A 16,223-nucleotide genomic window follows, 5' to 3' on the forward strand; every position below is an offset into this window, starting at 1 on the left:
TAGCTTTTATCACTAGCACTAGAATAGGAACAAGAAAATGGTACCTAGGACAGCCACCAGAAGACCTACAGAGAGACACTGCACACACACCGAACACCAACTTTTAAGGAATTTGGGACCCTTATAAAATTATACGATTTTTACATCATTTTAACGGCACGGCGGCCTGTAACTACCTCAGCTAAATAACCGCTTTCTGCTCTCGCGGAGGTGGTTAGAATGGCTAATGTAGAAACTCCAGAGAGGGCGCCACGGAGTGCCCAACCCCCCCATACACGATCAGAGGAGCCTGAGAGCCCTATTAATACTGACCTGCGCGGCAACAAGAGGAGGCAGCGAGCACATACTCGTGCTGAACCTCCCATCGGTAGCACTGCGCCCACTTCCTACAATCAAGCTGTCTCTGAAGCGGTCCGCCAGCGGATTCAGGCAGCCCAGAAAGCTACAAACCTTCGCCACTCCATCATAACGGATCTAGCGACAGCTGTCGACAGATGCCTTGGGAAGTACACCGACCCAGACGGAGCCCGTGTGGCTAAGGACCTCCAACAGAAGGTGCTAAGGGCTATTGACACCTCCCTAATCACGCCCCTAATCACGCCCCCAAACTCGGGGAGCGACTCTGACACTACGCACCGCTCCTGGGCGGACGTAGCTAGGACCCCAAAAAATCCAACCCCCCCAGCAAGGGGGGCCGCTACGACGAAAGCGGCCACGGCTGCCCCAAAGCAGCTAGCTCAAACTCCTAGGCGACCTCTAAACACTGACAACCGCATCCTTATAGCGGTTGGAGCGGAGGCTCGGCTCCAACGGGCATCACCATTTGCGGCCCGCATGGCTATTGTAAAGGCGATCAAGGAAATTACCCCCTCCGACATACCTACGGCAAAACATATCAAGACTGGCTGGGCGATTACGCCCCGCAACGACAAAATTAAGGCCCTGCTTATGGGGCAGGAGAATCGCGAACTTATGATCCGAGCGGTAGAGGGCGAGAGCGCAAGACTACCTGAACGATGGGTGAACTATGCAGTCCAGGGCGTAGAAAGCTCATACCGCACTATCACAGGGGAAAGTATACCCACCACAATAGACGATATAGTCAGCGAAGCTCTGTTCCAGACAGGGATCGAACCGGCGAGCTGCCGGCCCTCCAGACATGGACCCACGGAGGGAAGGACAACCTGGATTATATCTTTCACCAGACCCGTACGATCGTTTCGCCTATTTGGGACGGGCGACTACGCGCACGAGATAAAGAAGAACTCACCTGCAATGCTGCACGACCCAGGCTGCCTAGGGTACTGCAAAACCAGCCGCTGCACAAGGCCAGCCCGCTGCACGACATGCAGCAAAACAACGGCAACTCACCAGGGACCGCACGGAGAACAATGCAAAGACACACCAAAGTGCGCCAACTGCCACGGCCCATTTCCAGCAACCCACGACAAGTGCCCAGCAGCCCCAACGAGGGCGAACGGCCGACTCATCCAACCCACAAAGGGGGAACTAAAAGTCATTAGGGAGGCGGGTGACCGTGCTTCTGAGGCAATGCAGCCAGCTAGAGGAAGACAGACAGGCAGCACGGTCGAAACCTCCATTGAAATCACGGACGGCGACATAGCTAATACTACTGAGCCTGTGGGAACACCTACGGACGCAAGTAAAAGAAGCCGACAAGACGTAAACAACCTAAACACAGCCACTGTTAGAGAGCCCGCAACCACCCTAGGGACTAGGAGGTCTAAGAGAACAGCTGCAACTACGCAAGACCTCAACCTAGCGCGAATGTCTGCTAGAAGCGTGCAGCCTAGCACCGCTGACCAAGACCCTAATACGTCATCGTCTGAGCACGCTGACACTGAAATGAGCCTCGGATCTAGTGCGTAATGAGGGCACAACCCGCAAATTCACCCGGCGAAACCACGCCACACCGACACAGACAAATGCAGGTATGCTGGGTGAATGTGGCCAGAAGCTCGCCTTGCCACATTACAGCCTTAGAACGTGCATGGGAAGCAGACATAGACATAGTATGCATCCAAGAACCCTTTACTCTCACTGGAACCCGGACCTCTACACACCCAGGATTCCATATGATATCGCCAGTGATAAGCTGGAACAACCCCACAACGTGGGGAACTGACCGACCACGGGTGCTCACCTATACCCGTAAGAGCCCAAATATAAGGGCTACTCTTATACACCCACGCATCAGCCGGGATGTGCTATGGATCGAGGCCAACGGCTACCGCATATTGAATGTTTATAGGCAGCCACAGAATGACTCGACATTTCAATACCTCACAGCTTTAACGCCACCCCGTAACTGCCTTATAGGGGGTGACTTAAACGCCCGCCATGAACTTTTTGAGCCCGGCTCCACGTCGGCCAATAGGGGGGCAGAGATCGCCCGCTGGGCCACTCAGAACGACATACCCTACATCGGCGAGGCAGGTAACCCAACACATCGGGCGGGACACGTGCTAGACGTATCCTTCTCAAATATACCCTTCGCTAGAACGACAGTCCGCGAAGATATGTATACAGGGTCAGACCATTTCACCCTAGTGACTGTCCTTCCAAGCCGAGGGAGAGCGGTGCTAGAACAGCATCACTACCGGGTCCACGAGAGAAACATAGATAGGTTTGCCGGGCTAGTTCAACTCTACACAGTAGGCGTACAGCCAATTAGCAATAGCGCCCCAGCGGACGTAATCGACGCAAGCATAGCTAGAATCACCCAAGCTATAGGAGATGCAATGCACGCGGCGGGAACACCAAATAGAGAAAAAGGCCACTCCGCCCCATGGTGGACAGAGGACTGTAGAGTGGCGTATAAGCGGCATATCCAGGAAAAGTCGGACTATGGCCAATCCCCCTCAGAAGCCACCCGTGCGTTCCTAGCTACGGTACGAAAAGCCAAGAGAACGTACTGGCAGCAGCGCATAGACGGCTGTAATAACGACAAAGATCTATACAAGCTAGTAGGCTGGCATAAACTATCATTCGACCAACGGGACACCCCACTTGTAATCGAAGGTAGGACAATCACAGCACCACTCGAGAAAGCTGAGGCACTTAGAGAGGCAATCCTCGACCGTTTTTCGGCGGAGGACGACCTCCTAGAACCACCGCCTCTTGACAACGACCCGCAAACCACGCCACTACCATGGGACACATACATATCGATGGAGGAGACTGAACGCTACGTGATTGGAGTATCTAGCACCTCCCCAGGACCCGATCAGGTGACCGTCCGACTCCTAAAGGCATGCTGGGAACACATTAGACACCTAGTGCTAGGCATCTACCGGGCGTGCATGGAACAAGGCCACTACCCAGCCGCCTGGAAGACGGTAGAAGTGGCCATGATACCCAAAGTCGGGAAGAAGGATAAGTCCTCACCCAGATCAATGAGACCAATTGCCCTATCGTCCTGTCTAGGGAAGGGACTCGAGCGTATCATAGCAAGGCGCATAGCACACACAGCTATGGCTTTTGACATCCTAAGCCCACAGCACGGTGGAGCGCTGCCAAAACGCTCTGCGATGGACCTGGCGACCGCATTCACACACGACGTGGAGATGGCTTGGTCAAGACACGAGCATGTCTCTATGCTCACGTTAGACGTCCAAGGGGCGTTTGACGCGCTACTGAAAAACAGGCTACTACACCGAATGCGGCAACAAGGGTGGCCACCCCTACTCCGGAAATTTATCCAGAACTTCCTGTCGGAAAGGAGGGTGCGAGTACGCCTAGGCAATGTCACTACACCTGTACATCGAGTGGCCTGCGGCACCCCGCAGGGATCGCCGCTATCACCGGTCCTATACACCCTATACCTAGCTGAACTACTCAACCAGGACCGAAAACTCCGGTTCGGGTATGCCGACGACATCAACCTATACCGGGTCTCCCACTCTTTAGACGAGAACGTCGCACTGCTAGCAGAGGACCTCAAATCTATCAATGAATGGGGAGCTGCGAACAAGATCACGTTTGCACCAGAGAAACGGGAGCTGATCCACCTCACGCGCCAGAAAGGACTACATGCGCCGCCAATCCAATTGGAAGATCAAACAATTCACCCTATAGCCCCTGCGCAGGGGGGAAGCCAGACAGCGCTGCGCTGGCTTGGGGTGTGGTTTGATAGGGGACTAACTTTCAAGAAGCACGTCGCAGAAAGGGCGGCGCAAGCTAGGAAAGTAGCGAACCATCTCCGGAGCCTCGCCAACACAGCCCACGGCCCTCCAGCAGGATCGCTACGCAAGGCAGCCATAACATGTATCCTGCCCATACTACTATACGGAGCCGAAACATGGTACGAGGGCAGGACGAAGAACCCACGAATTGCAAGGGTTTCCCGTAAACCCACGGTCAGCACTAGGGTAGGCTGGCACCTAACCACGATAGATCAGGCACTAATAGCAGCCACGAAGGCAATCCTCCCTGCGTGGAGGACAACACCAAACGCAGTACTGCTAAGAGAAGCTGCGATGCCGTCGGCATAGGTGGCGCTAGAGGAGGCCAAGCTCCGCTTTGCAGTTCACCTACGCACAATAGACGACAAGCACCCACTTACTAATAGAACTACACTGCCACTAGTCATACGAGGACGCGCAGCGGGCAACCGACGGATACCAAGATCGAAGGTTCAGCGCGTAGCACAACTGCTACCCGCCACACCCCGAAACGTCCTAGCCAGCCCTCACTTTTCAGACGGGTCGAGGCAGGATCCAACGCAAGGGCAAGGAAAGGACATTGCTGCCCAGAATTTCACCATCTGGTGGGAGTCTCTTGGACAAGAGACAATCACTGTCTTCTCAGACGGGTCTGAACAACAAATCAACGGTACAAGGGTGGTCACTTACGGGTACGCTATATACCAGGGCCAGGCCGCCGTGGCGACTGGACAAGGCTCACTAAATGCCCTTAGCCACGTCTTCGATGCGGAGGCTATAGGCGCGTGCAGAGGACTCAAACACGCACTACAACTCTCACTGCCTAGCCAGAGGGAGATCGTACTTTGCATAGACAGCACTTCGGTAATATGGGGCATACGCGGAACCGCCCCTACCTCCTCCCAATGGGCGTTCCTCCAAATCCATGGAGCTATGGAGGCCTACAACGTGAAAACGCGGTGGGCGCCGGGACACATGAAGATTGTTGGAAACGAGCTCGCCGACCAGCTGGCTGACAGCGAGGCCAAAGACCCGCACCAGCCATACGGCATGGCCGCCTCCCCCACAAGATCCGGTATACGAACAGTAGGCCGCCGCCTCCTCGAACATACAAGGGACACTTGGTGGCAGGATAAGAGCAGTAGGCTATCAGCATGGTACACGCAATGGCAGCTGCCATACGATACTAGGCGCACGCCCGCAGCGCTATGGCTACCCCGAAGGATACTCGCGAAAGTCCTTATGATACGCTCAACGCATGGCGACTTTGAATGGTACCACCGAAAATTCAACCACGAGGATACCTCGAAATGCCTATGCGGCAGGCCCAAGACGCCAGAACACCTAGTGTTCTGCAAGAGAGCCACAACACACTTCAAGAAGTGGCCTCTACGCCCCATCGTGCCCCTCGCACAAGACAGGAAGGCCTAGCGTACCTCGCGCAATTAATAGACCAGCCACAAGAGTTCGAGACCTTCGTTAAGGTAACGAACTCCTTCTATAACGAGTGATTTCTATTTTTGAATTTCACAAAGACCCGCTGAATTCCTTGGCATTATTCAGTGTAGGATTCGCGGCAGAACGCCGCATAGATGCCACAACCCACACGCTCTCTTTCAAACTTTTCATTATATCTCAAACTGCCTCTTGTTACTTTTTCGTTTCTCTCTCTAAAAAGCAGTCATTGTACTGCATCGATCAAAGGCGCAAGCCACGAAATACTAGAATATTGTAGGAAAACGGCTTCAAATGGCGGGAGTCCTTTTCACGAACATGTATATAGGCAGGACATCACTCCCCTTAGATACAAAACACCTAGGAATAGGTTCCACGAGGCAAGTGCGACAGCACTATAAGACCACGGCGGGACCCGCCCGAATACCCTATGGGAGGTTACAGATAGGGCGTTAAACCATAATCAACATCAACAATCAACAGAGAGACACTGTATAAAACTAAAACCACAACCCTCTCCTTTACCACAAGAGCCCGCTGCTACATCTCTTTCTACTTATCAAACTGCTCTTTAGCACCTGGCAACAAACAGATACAAGCTATCTTTTGTAGGAAAGCCAAAAACCATATTAGCGAACCATACCAGAAAACCATGTAAATTAGAAAAACCAAGATAGAACGGCCTTCGGCCAAAGTCCTACATAGTCTCTGACTGAAAAAGGACTCTAATGGAATAATAATAATAATAATAATAATAATCCTACAACATACTAGAGAACTAGTACTCTATGGGCTGCGGCTATAGTACAGTAAATGAAACCCTGCGCTTCTAGCAATTTCTACGTGCTTCTCACCGTGTGATACGCTACCTTTTCAACGATTGTTGATCCGAGCGTCTCTTCGCAGCACCTCCGCATCCACTATCATCCCTCTACTACACAGTACCTTGTGTACCTGCTCCAACCACCAAATTCATCATGGCGGAAAACTCCTGGATGGCGGTCTGGTATGCGAAGGTTACGAAGCTCTTTGCTCACACAACTGCTCCGACTGAAGAGCAACAACAGCACGACAGCATGCAGCCATATGAAGAAGACAAGGAAAACAGCCACAGGGCAAGTGTCGAAGATTGCTCGGATGAGGAAGGCAATGAGAACAACCGTGAGGCGAGGTTAGAGGATGGCTCAGACGAAGAGGACACCAAGAGTGGCGAAGACGTCCCAACAGAGGCCACAGACGCTGACGCAGCAGCCCGCGCTGGATCCTCCGGTATCAACGGTACGAACGGCAGCCTCGGCAAGCTCTGGGCCACCGCACGTCGTGCAGCTGTCAGCAAGGCGACTGAATTGGCAGTTCGGGCCAAAGATTCCGTAGCCAATGCAATCAAGAAGACCAAAGAGCTTGGAGCGGTCGGCACAGCCAAAGCGATTGGTAGTTGGATGAAGGAACATCCTTGGGAGACTGCGGCTATCGTCACTATCATTGCCCTTGCATGTACTGGGATAGGTCTTTCTGCGGTGGGCTTCGGAACAGGCGGTGTCGCAGCTGGTATGGACCATCACTCAAACTCAAGAGATGCAGTGTACTGACTTCCTTCGCAGGTAGTATTGCAGCAGGCTTACAAGCAGGAATCGGCAATGTCGTCGCAGGATCACTTTTCGCAACATGTACCAGCGCCATGATGGGTGGTTCCGGGGCCGTGATAATTTTCGGGGGTATTGGAATTGGAACATTCGCGACCGTTGGCGGGGGTTTGGCTGCCCGGAGACGATGGAAAAGCCAGCGTGAGAGTGCACTAGTCAAAAGGAGCCATACCAGGACCTTCTCGGAGACTTCAGCTAAAGCTATGGACGACGCTATCTTCTGGACAATCTGCGCATCGGCGTATGTTGTGTACTACATGAAGAGTTGGTGGCGCGGAAACGCATCGTAGACAGGGAGAGCGAACAGTGACTAGGCTACGGTGACTTCCAGAAACACACGGGAAAGATACAAAGGCTATGAAGCTCGGATGTGGATGCTGGAAGATCTGTAGAGAACTTTCTGGAAATGGAAAAAGAAAAGAAAACAGATAATGAGCTAGTACAGGGAAAGCCTTGCACGTAATCACAGTACACCTCGGTTTCCTGCAGCACATGCGTAATGCATGGCATTTGGTCAAAGAAATGATACCACTGTTCATTGCATAAATACCTTATCCTGGCGAGTTAAGAGTATTGCGAGGCAAGCCACGGAAACACTTCATGTCACTGTATCCAATTGCGACATATATCTTTTGAGCGCTGAGATATACATACCAAATAGCATGCTGACCACGTCTTGTTTCTGGTTGTACATTCGCGCCTCCTCCTGTATACATCATCGACTACATGTGCCACCTGCCCTTTTGACATGTCATCAGTCTGCTTGATATCTGCAATCGTCAATTAGCAGTTAGCCTGATTAACTGCTAACGATTTTGGTATGGACGTGTAAAATCGCCGTGCCTACCTAGGTAGGTAAAAAGACGCCACCTAGTGCGACACCAAGGCAGTGCCACACGAGAACGGATCCGAGTGCAACAATACAAAATCACGTGTAGGAGTAAAAATAACTTTGAAGGAAAGTTGCCTTGTGTAGATTGCCCGTTGTTGAGGGGAAGAAATTCAGGAGTGGTTCAGACGAGGCGACCCACTCTTGCTGACTAAGTAACGTCAACAGCGACACGGGCCAGAGAGTAGGCTGACGCGCCGCGTCCTCACAACCTTGAAACTTCCCTCTTCTTTCTTATCAGCGCCTGATTCATCGAAAATGCCGCCAGACCGATCTCGTACTATGAATTCACAGGGCAGGCAAAAGTCGTGCTCCTCCTGTGCAAAAGCCAAACGGAAATGTGGCCTAGAACAGCCTCATTGTTCACGATGCACTAGGCAGCACTTGTTATGCACTTACCCACCACAACCTCGCTCGCAAAGCATAACTCCGCAAATTGAGACGCCCGAAACTCAAACTGACATGAGTGCGACCGAAATTCTTGGGGGATTGGATGTATTGGAAAACACGAGTCTCTCTTTCGACTTTGACATATCTGCGCCGACGACTATCGCCGGCGACATGCTGGACTTTGACTTTTCTACTGGCGCAAGCTCACTGGATGCGCTCACAGAGATGTTTAATCTTCCAGCAGATGATCACAGCCAGATGGCGGTTCACAAAATCGGAGGTCAGGCGAGAAAGCCGTTCTCTGCAGCGCATCTTTCGTCCTTTGCGCAAGCAAGAGTAGCATATTCAATTGAGCATTTCAAGTCCACCCCAAAGATGATGGTGGAACAAAACTGTACACCCTGGGCTCATCCGAAGCTCTATGAAGAGTACATGCCCAAATCACTCCAAGACGCGTATGCTTCATGTGCGCTGTACATCGCCAAGAACGATACCAATGCCGCGTTTGTGGCACGGTACATTACAAGTCGTACGGAAGAGCTGGTCACTGCTACTATCTTGTCGACCTCAGCCATTGAGATCCTGGCTCGAACACAAGCCCTCATACTCTATCAGACCATGCTCATGTTTGGAGGCGATATTCGATTTTACGCACAAGCTGAAGCTCTCCTGCCATACCTGGATGACATGGGCACTCTCCTCCTACCCATAGCAGCCGAACAGACGGATCCAGTGGGCAATATCCCACTATACCCCGGCACAGCTACTCGGTCGGCGTGGAGGTCGTATATAGTCCGGGAATCTGCCCGTCGCACGTTTTTATCGACCATTCACATCACTGTCATGTGTACTCTGTTGAATGGTCAACTCAAGTCTTGTGCTCATGATACCATTCTCAATAACCGTGTCACACTTTCTGCGCACCTATGGAACGCTGCAAACGCCTTTGATTTCGCTGTCGCCTGGAACGAGAAAAACCATTTCCTGATCAAAGAGCTAGACTTTACAGATGTCCTCCAACATGGCCAGCCAGATGACTTGGACGTGTTTGGGAATATGTTACTCGTCGGGATAAGAGGCTTGGACGACATGCGAGGCTGGTATCACACAAGAGGCGGGACTTTGTGAAAACCAGAACCGAACCCGGTTTCCTTGAGACCAGCACCTATGTGCCCCATTCGTCTTTTATTCCTCCGCCTACACTTTCTAGGGTACCTCCTTTTACCGCTGCCAGCCCTTACTTTTCAGCCACGTGGTGCATGTTCGCACCAGGGACAGGCATTTGGGGGGTCGTATAACACCTCTCCACGTTCCCCAAGAACTCCTTTCCACGTGTCTTTCCGTACTCGATAATCCAGATTTTCTCGGCTATGGAGAGCGGGTGGTGGCGCCAAGGACATCCAAGACCCATCTCGCAGGACTTCCGCGTAAGAAATGTCGCGAAGCAGAGACCCAGGTCATGGCACGACATTGATCCATAGATGGAAGGGGCAACCTTTCCGTTGATGCCATTCTCGAATCGTTCTCCTTTTGGAAGTTTTGAGTACGTCTCGCTGATGCGGGTGTCGTACACACGAAGATCATATACCGTGGGTGGCGTCTGGATATCCTTTGCTGCAACAAGATGCGGCAGGCCCAACTTTTGTGCCTTCTGTGACTCAGGCTGAGTTTTGTAGCCGTGGCCGACGGCGTGAGGCTTTTGTGTCGCTGGAAGTCGGCTTGGATGCTCGTGGCGCGACATGCTCTTCGGGTCTGACTGCAGGGCACGCTCAGTATCGTGCGCGTCCGTAGGATACATGTAACTTACGCTTGAAACTCTTCGGTTCCAATCGATCTCTTGGTAGTCATCGTAGCCCGTACGCGACATCTGAGGGCGGTCTTGTGTAGGCCTATACACGTCGTGGAAGGGTCTGGTTTCATGCTCAGTCCCATACATTGAACCGTTTCTGTAGTGGGAACAGCCGTTCATTTCAGCAGGTCTGTATTGAGAAACAGCATTGATCTCCTCCTCGGGCGACCAATGCCTCTCTTCGTTACTCCGCCTAGGCTCGACGCTGCGCAACTGGGAGCGACTACGACGGTCCTGGGCACGATCTGACGCCTCTTCTGGCTGTTGGTTTCGACTAGTCAGTGCGTTGTTCTCATTGGCATCAATTCTGGTGCTGCTCTTGATTTAACCTGCCTTGGCTGTGCATGCGCGAGCAACATGTCCTATCTCTCCACATCGAAAACATGCTTTTTGGTTGGGTGCGCCATTATTCGTGTGTACTTTGCAATCTACAGCAAGGTGACCTTTCAGACAGCGATTAGCCATAGAAGATGCTGTATCTTCAGTTCCCACTCACCCCGTCCGTTACACGCATAGCACCGTACACCACTTGCATCGACGACTGGCTCTGGGTCGTTGTTCGAGAGCTTCACATGCTCAGAATGAGCTGGGCGATCACGCTGGATCGGAGATCGCTCTCGATAGCGATGATGGTCAGGACGTTGATAGTTGCGGTCAGGTGAACGGCTGCGATCACGTTTATCGCTGATCCACGCAGCTTCACCCTGGTTATAAGTACGCATTCGTTGGGACTTCGATGGGCGATGCCTGTTCTTCTTTGACTGGCCTGAGGAATCTTCAGGTGGGCGCTGGCTCCGATGAACCTGCGGCGGCGGACTCGCGGGAGGAGGCGGCGGGTTGTTTGGGCCGTACAAACCTGGACCGGCGGTGTTGGTACGCACACTCCCGTGGGTCGGCATATCTGTGCTCTACAGTGTTGATTTGAGTCAATTTGCTTTCCAGAGTGTGGTTGTTTGTGGCGGCGCGTGTAGAGCGCGACAACAGACTCTATGTGAGCTCGACTTGGTGCACGGACCATATGACTCTCTCGCAGTGCCGCTGTTCGAAAGCTGCTTTGACGTCACCGAGATATACGCGTACGTATCGGATACTATCACATGCGATAACGACCAAGCGAGTACCTGGATTGCCTGTGCGAACGAACTTTGGGATCGATATAGCAATATACGCTGAGATGCCATTATTCTCAAAACAGCTACGCCGAGTCAATGTGTATGATATTGAGAGTTAGAAACCTACCTAACTCAAGAAGCAAGCAAGATCCATCACATACAACTACTAGCAAACCTGGGCTTACGTCGAACGTGGTGCAACCTTGTCTGTCCAATCCGCCACCAAGTATACTTGGTGTTTCCAACCTCGATCTTGTCTGTCAAGCAGGCTACTTAAAAGATGACAGAAGACTTAGATATTTATAGTCATTACTTCATTACCGAGAGATGCTCTTCAAACCGAACATATCCCCCCTCCAGATCTACATTGCTCTGTCAAGCACAGCAGACGAACTCCGCCAGAACTTCCCAAATCTATACAACACATCTCCCCACACACCCTATCCTCCATCACCACCGACACATCCAATCATCCTCCGCCCCAACAACAGCCCAGCAGAAACACTCCAAACCACAAAAGTCGCACTCCCAATCGTCCCTGCCACGAGGCTCCCACGCACCCACTACATCGCCCTCCCAAACACCATAATCTTCCACCCACGGCACCAGCTCATCCAGATACACCACTCCCTGAAACTCCCGGGGCGCAGACAAATACCCTGTTCGAAAGTAGCCCTCAGGCGTCCACTCCACCCCTGCCTCTGCATGAACAACCCGTCCAGCCTGCGCGTAATACCCAGAGTAATCTTCGACCGATGGAGTATCAGTTGGACTCACAGATCCATTGTCTGTATCTTGCGTCCCACTATCGCTCTCATCGTCATCGTCATCGTCATCGTCACCAGCTACATCCTCGTCCTGCTCAGCCTCCTCAGCTTCTTCAGCCTTTTCCGCATCCTCAACCTCTTCAGCATCTTCAATCCTCCTCTGTGCTCTCCCGGCTTCAGAATAGTATGGCAGGCGAACCTCAGTGGTGTAGAAAGCTACATATGGATCATTGTCGAAGCCGCCGGAGGCGTTCGTGCCGTAGAAGGCTCTGCATTCTCCCGGACTGTGATTACAAATTTTCCCGTAGGAGGGGGAGGGGGAGGGGGAGGGGAATGTTGGCTGTAGTGGTGTTAGTTGTAGTTGTGGTCGGGGCTGTTCAGTCTCCTCGCTGAGCCTAGGAGGCATGTTTGGTCTCAAGAGGTAGTAGGGGACATCGTCGTTGGACATGTTGGGCAATATAGGCCTTGGGTATAGGGTACATGAGAAGTAATGAGGGTGCCGGAAGGGTACAGAGACGCTGGGTTGACGGTAGACTTGAAGGTACGGTCGATATGCTTGAAATTGCCAATGCTGATGTCGGGGGAAATAGCGAGGGAAGTACGATGAGGAACTTAACAGATCAAAAGCGGCGCTATGTATACTACGATATTGCTGTTGGAAGACGCGAACCATGGTTGCAAGCGCTGTCAGAACCAAAATTGTGAAGAGGAAAACGGAAAACGTGACGAGTGATCCATGGAAAAATTCACATATATACAATCACGAGTAGAAGTCGCATTGAGACAAAAACAAATGTCTTTTACTTTGAATTGACGTCGCTCTCAAACAGCGTGCATGGTGTCACTTTGGGTTTGACCGGACCAGGTCTTACCTCAGGACAAGACAGACTCCTTGTCTGGGACCACCACGGCGCAAGCCAAAACTATGCAAACACCATCATCTCCTCATACCAACGTCTATGCGAGCTTCTCGCCTGTGACCTTGAAGAGCATGCTACCGCTACCAGGCTCGCTGACCACGACTGCCTGTGCTAGCTTCTCTTCTGTGATATCGGGGAACTTCTTCCTGTAGTACTTCTCCTCCCAAGCTTTCTTGACTGCTTCTACCTTATCCTTTGGTACAAGGTGTACACTGCAGCCTCCCCAGCCTGCGCCGGTCAGTCGGCTTCCACATGAACCAGCTGCGCGAGCAAGGTTGCAAAGCTCGTCGAGTTCTGGACAACTGCAGTCGTAGATTTCGCGACAAGAGTCTTGGGTCGTGTTCATGAGGTCACCAAGCGCCTGTAGGTACTCCTTGCCACTGGACGGCGGTGAAGCGAGAAGCGATCGGAATCTGATAACGCGAAGAGCTTCGGTGAATACATGCAGCGCACGCTGTCGTAGCATGAACTTGTCCGCACGAACGGGGAACTTTGACATGTAGCGCTGGTTGAGTTCGTCTTCTGAAATGCCAAGCAGGCCGCTGATCTGTTCCCTTGTGTAGCCTTCTTCCTGCGGGAGGTAGTTCTCGGTGTGTTGGATGAGCTTTGTAAGTTGAGTCTCGAACTCAGAAACGGATATCTTGGTGTTGTCTGCCACGTCCTCCTTATCTTCAAAGTAGGTGTCATGGAAGCCTCGCAAGCTAACTCCTAGTGGTGATGAGTCTGTTGGGAGCTCCTTCTTCAGTCCAAATGCCTTGGCTAGGAATACGGCCGCCAATGTGCACTCTACCACACGCAGATTGTAGCATACTGGGGCTGTGACGTGCTTGTCTGCGGCGACGAAGCTCTGGGCGGTAACGAAAGCAAGCTCCGGATCGGTTTGCGGGAACTCGATGTTGGTGTAGTTGAGGCTGGGCTTAAAAGAGACGTATAGGGCAGAGCCGCGCAGGGAAAAGACGGAGGCTGCTTGGTCCATTCTAATCGACATGTCAGCTGTGATCGTGTGATAAAAGACATCAACTTACCCTCCTGAGTTGACACCGACGGCGCGCTCAGAGACAATGGCAAGCTCGCAAAGCTCGGTCTTGTCAATCTTTTCTTCGCCGTTCGCTGAGAGTACAGCCAATGCGCTTGTGCAGACTACAGATGCCGAACTTGAAAGACCACCACCGCTTGGGACTGTGCCATCGCAGACAATGTCCATACCGACCGACGTGAACTTGCCTCGCTTCTTCTGCAGCAGTTGTGATACCCCCTTCAGTCCCGACTTGAAGTAATTTGTCCACTCATGCTCGGTCGCATCGATTGGGATCTCTCCCTCTGGAATCTCGAATTCGCGGGTAGGAAATTTCTCCGAGTTCAGGTTCGCTATGCGCACGCGGGGCTTCTCATCGGAGGGTCGCACAGCAACAGCCATGATGAAGTCGGCGGTAATGGCCATGGGGAGTACCTCGTACAGAGAGTAGTCAATGTGCTACATGGTGTCAGGTAAGAGCCGCATGAAGTTTGATTAGCTTTACCTCGCCAATGATGTTCACGCGACCAGGGCTACGGGCCACAAAGTCCGCCTGCTTTCCATATAGTTCTTTGAACTTTGCCAGTAAAGTGTCCCATCGCTTCGTCTCGACCGGCAACGCGTCTTCTGGGTAGATGTCGCGTAGCGACGTTGCTGTAGGAACGTCCATGATGACAAGGTAAGAGGGGAATTGGCTACTACGAATTACTGCAAGAGAAGGAGAAACAGGAAAGAGACTAAGAAAGAGACTGGAACACAGGATCTATTTGAACTTGTGGAGTCGCAAGATCGCGGACAATTGCACGGCGGGGTCCAACTGACGACAAGTGGGGTTATGAGCTATTCCAGATTGAGAAATGTATCCGCTCCACCACCCGACCCGTTGACTGCATCGAGCTGCAGGTACGGATGATTGTACCTGACATACTTGCCCGGAGAGATTAATACACGACGAGGCGATTGAGGTTTGCGACTCATAACTCAGGACGATCACACGGCGCGTGCAGATCGTGGATCGACCAGGATATATGGCGTATCGAAGCAACACCTTCCCTCAACCCAGTCCCCTTCCTCGTCCACGAAGTCCTCGTCCAATACCACTACCTGCTCGACCTCGTGAATCGCTGCGAGTGAGACCTCGTCCCGTCTGTCCACCTACTCCAACATAGTTGCCCGTGGACGATGTCGAAGCTCCTCTCGGTCTGGCACCTCTCACTCTTCCCCGGGTCCCTCCTCTTGGTGCTGCCTCCGCTTTCCTACGATCTTCCTCAATCTTCCTCGCCGCAGCTTCCCTTCGTGCCTGTTCTTCGGCAGCTCGGCGCTGTGCAGCCTGCTGACGATATGTTTCTTCTTCTTCAATGTCGATCAGATCTTGCGATGCCCCCTGCCATTGAGGGTTTAAGATGAGCCGTTGATTGTGTTCGGTCTGGGATAGTATTCTGGTCCATGTCTGAAGCAAGGTCGATGCATTTTGAACGGTACGTGATACGGTCTGAGAGAAGCATTAGCCCTAACACTACCACTTCCACGTGTATCCCTTACAGCCATGTTGTCCTTTGCCTTTTGCAGGCTCCCGATAACGCCTTCAATGACTTTATTGACGTTCCGTATACTTGCTAGCTCCCTACGCAAAGCCTCCTCACGTGCCTCTTCCGTTGTATAATGCGACTCCTTTGCACGCGCCTTTCCGTTTGCAGCCGTGTCCCCTGCATCGGCCTCGTCTTTGATCTTCTTTTTGGCCTTTTGCGCTGCGGGCGTATCGAAGAGGGCGTCCGTGTCCGAGTCGGACAGGTCCAGTGCGCCCAGGTTCGGCGGATCCATGTCGTAGGGTCGCAGCAGAACAAAGTGCAGGCTCCTTGGACTGGGACAGGCAAAAGGACGTTGAATTGACAGGCGTTGGCGTGTTTGACGTATTTGGTCTGGCGGGGCGGGCGGTTAAGTCGCAAGGGCCAGCTCGTTTGTTGATGTTCAGCCGCATGGGCGCCCCAGCGTTGCGCGC

General features: G+C 52.4%; 8 protein-coding genes across 8 annotated transcripts; 5 read left to right on the forward strand and 3 right to left on the reverse strand.

Annotated features, from left to right (window-relative positions):
* Positions 1-494: 494 nt before the first annotated feature.
* PtrM4_145990 (uncharacterized protein) lies at positions 495-1,890 on the forward strand (the record flags this gene model as incomplete). Its single annotated transcript, XM_066109851.1, has 2 exons — positions 495-506; positions 553-1,890. 2 exons carry the CDS (start codon positions 495-497, stop codon positions 1,888-1,890), a joined length of 1,350 nt encoding a protein of 449 aa, XP_065959834.1.
* Positions 1,891-2,762: 872 nt separating this feature from the next.
* Positions 2,763-4,514, forward strand: PtrM4_146000 (uncharacterized protein; the record flags this gene model as incomplete). Its single annotated transcript, XM_066109852.1, has 1 exon — positions 2,763-4,514. The coding sequence occupies one exon, from the start codon at positions 2,763-2,765 to the stop codon at positions 4,512-4,514; it is 1,752 nt and encodes a 583-aa protein (XP_065959835.1).
* Positions 4,515-5,159: 645 nt separating this feature from the next.
* Positions 5,160-5,615, forward strand: PtrM4_146010 (uncharacterized protein; the record flags this gene model as incomplete). The annotated part of the gene is made up of 1 exon (XM_066109853.1): positions 5,160-5,615. The coding sequence occupies one exon, from the start codon at positions 5,160-5,162 to the stop codon at positions 5,613-5,615; it is 456 nt and encodes a 151-aa protein (XP_065959836.1).
* A 1,001-nt stretch (positions 5,616-6,616) lies between these two features.
* Positions 6,617-7,572, forward strand: PtrM4_146020 (Ifi-6-16 multi-domain protein; the record flags this gene model as incomplete). The annotated part of the gene is made up of 2 exons (XM_001938915.1): positions 6,617-7,187; positions 7,241-7,572. 2 exons carry the CDS (start codon positions 6,617-6,619, stop codon positions 7,570-7,572), a joined length of 903 nt encoding a protein of 300 aa, XP_001938950.1.
* Positions 7,573-8,633: 1,061 nt separating this feature from the next.
* PtrM4_146030 (uncharacterized protein) lies at positions 8,634-9,689 on the forward strand (the record flags this gene model as incomplete). Its single annotated transcript, XM_001938914.1, has 1 exon — positions 8,634-9,689. The coding sequence occupies one exon, from the start codon at positions 8,634-8,636 to the stop codon at positions 9,687-9,689; it is 1,056 nt and encodes a 351-aa protein (XP_001938949.1).
* A 109-nt stretch (positions 9,690-9,798) lies between these two features.
* Positions 9,799-11,309, reverse strand: PtrM4_146040 (PRP38-assoc multi-domain protein; the record flags this gene model as incomplete). Its single annotated transcript, XM_066109854.1, has 3 exons — positions 9,799-10,317; positions 10,369-10,671; positions 10,935-11,309. The coding sequence occupies 3 exons, from the start codon at positions 11,307-11,309 to the stop codon at positions 9,799-9,801; spliced, it is 1,197 nt and encodes a 398-aa protein (XP_065959837.1).
* A 1,937-nt stretch (positions 11,310-13,246) lies between these two features.
* PtrM4_146050 (GalK, Galactokinase) lies at positions 13,247-14,894 on the reverse strand (the record flags this gene model as incomplete). Its single annotated transcript, XM_001938912.2, has 3 exons — positions 13,247-14,186; positions 14,235-14,683; positions 14,730-14,894. 3 exons carry the CDS (start codon positions 14,892-14,894, stop codon positions 13,247-13,249), a joined length of 1,554 nt encoding a protein of 517 aa, XP_001938947.1.
* A 384-nt stretch (positions 14,895-15,278) lies between these two features.
* Positions 15,279-16,045, reverse strand: PtrM4_146060 (DASH-Duo1 multi-domain protein; the record flags this gene model as incomplete). Its single annotated transcript, XM_001938911.2, has 2 exons — positions 15,279-15,716; positions 15,767-16,045. The coding sequence occupies 2 exons, from the start codon at positions 16,043-16,045 to the stop codon at positions 15,279-15,281; spliced, it is 717 nt and encodes a 238-aa protein (XP_001938946.1).
* Between the last annotated feature and the right edge of the window lie 178 nt (positions 16,046-16,223).

Source organism: Pyrenophora tritici-repentis, chromosome 9 (assembly GCF_003171515.1).
Source record: "Pyrenophora tritici-repentis strain M4 chromosome 9, whole genome shotgun sequence".
NCBI lineage: Eukaryota > Fungi > Ascomycota > Dothideomycetes > Pleosporales > Pleosporaceae > Pyrenophora > Pyrenophora tritici-repentis.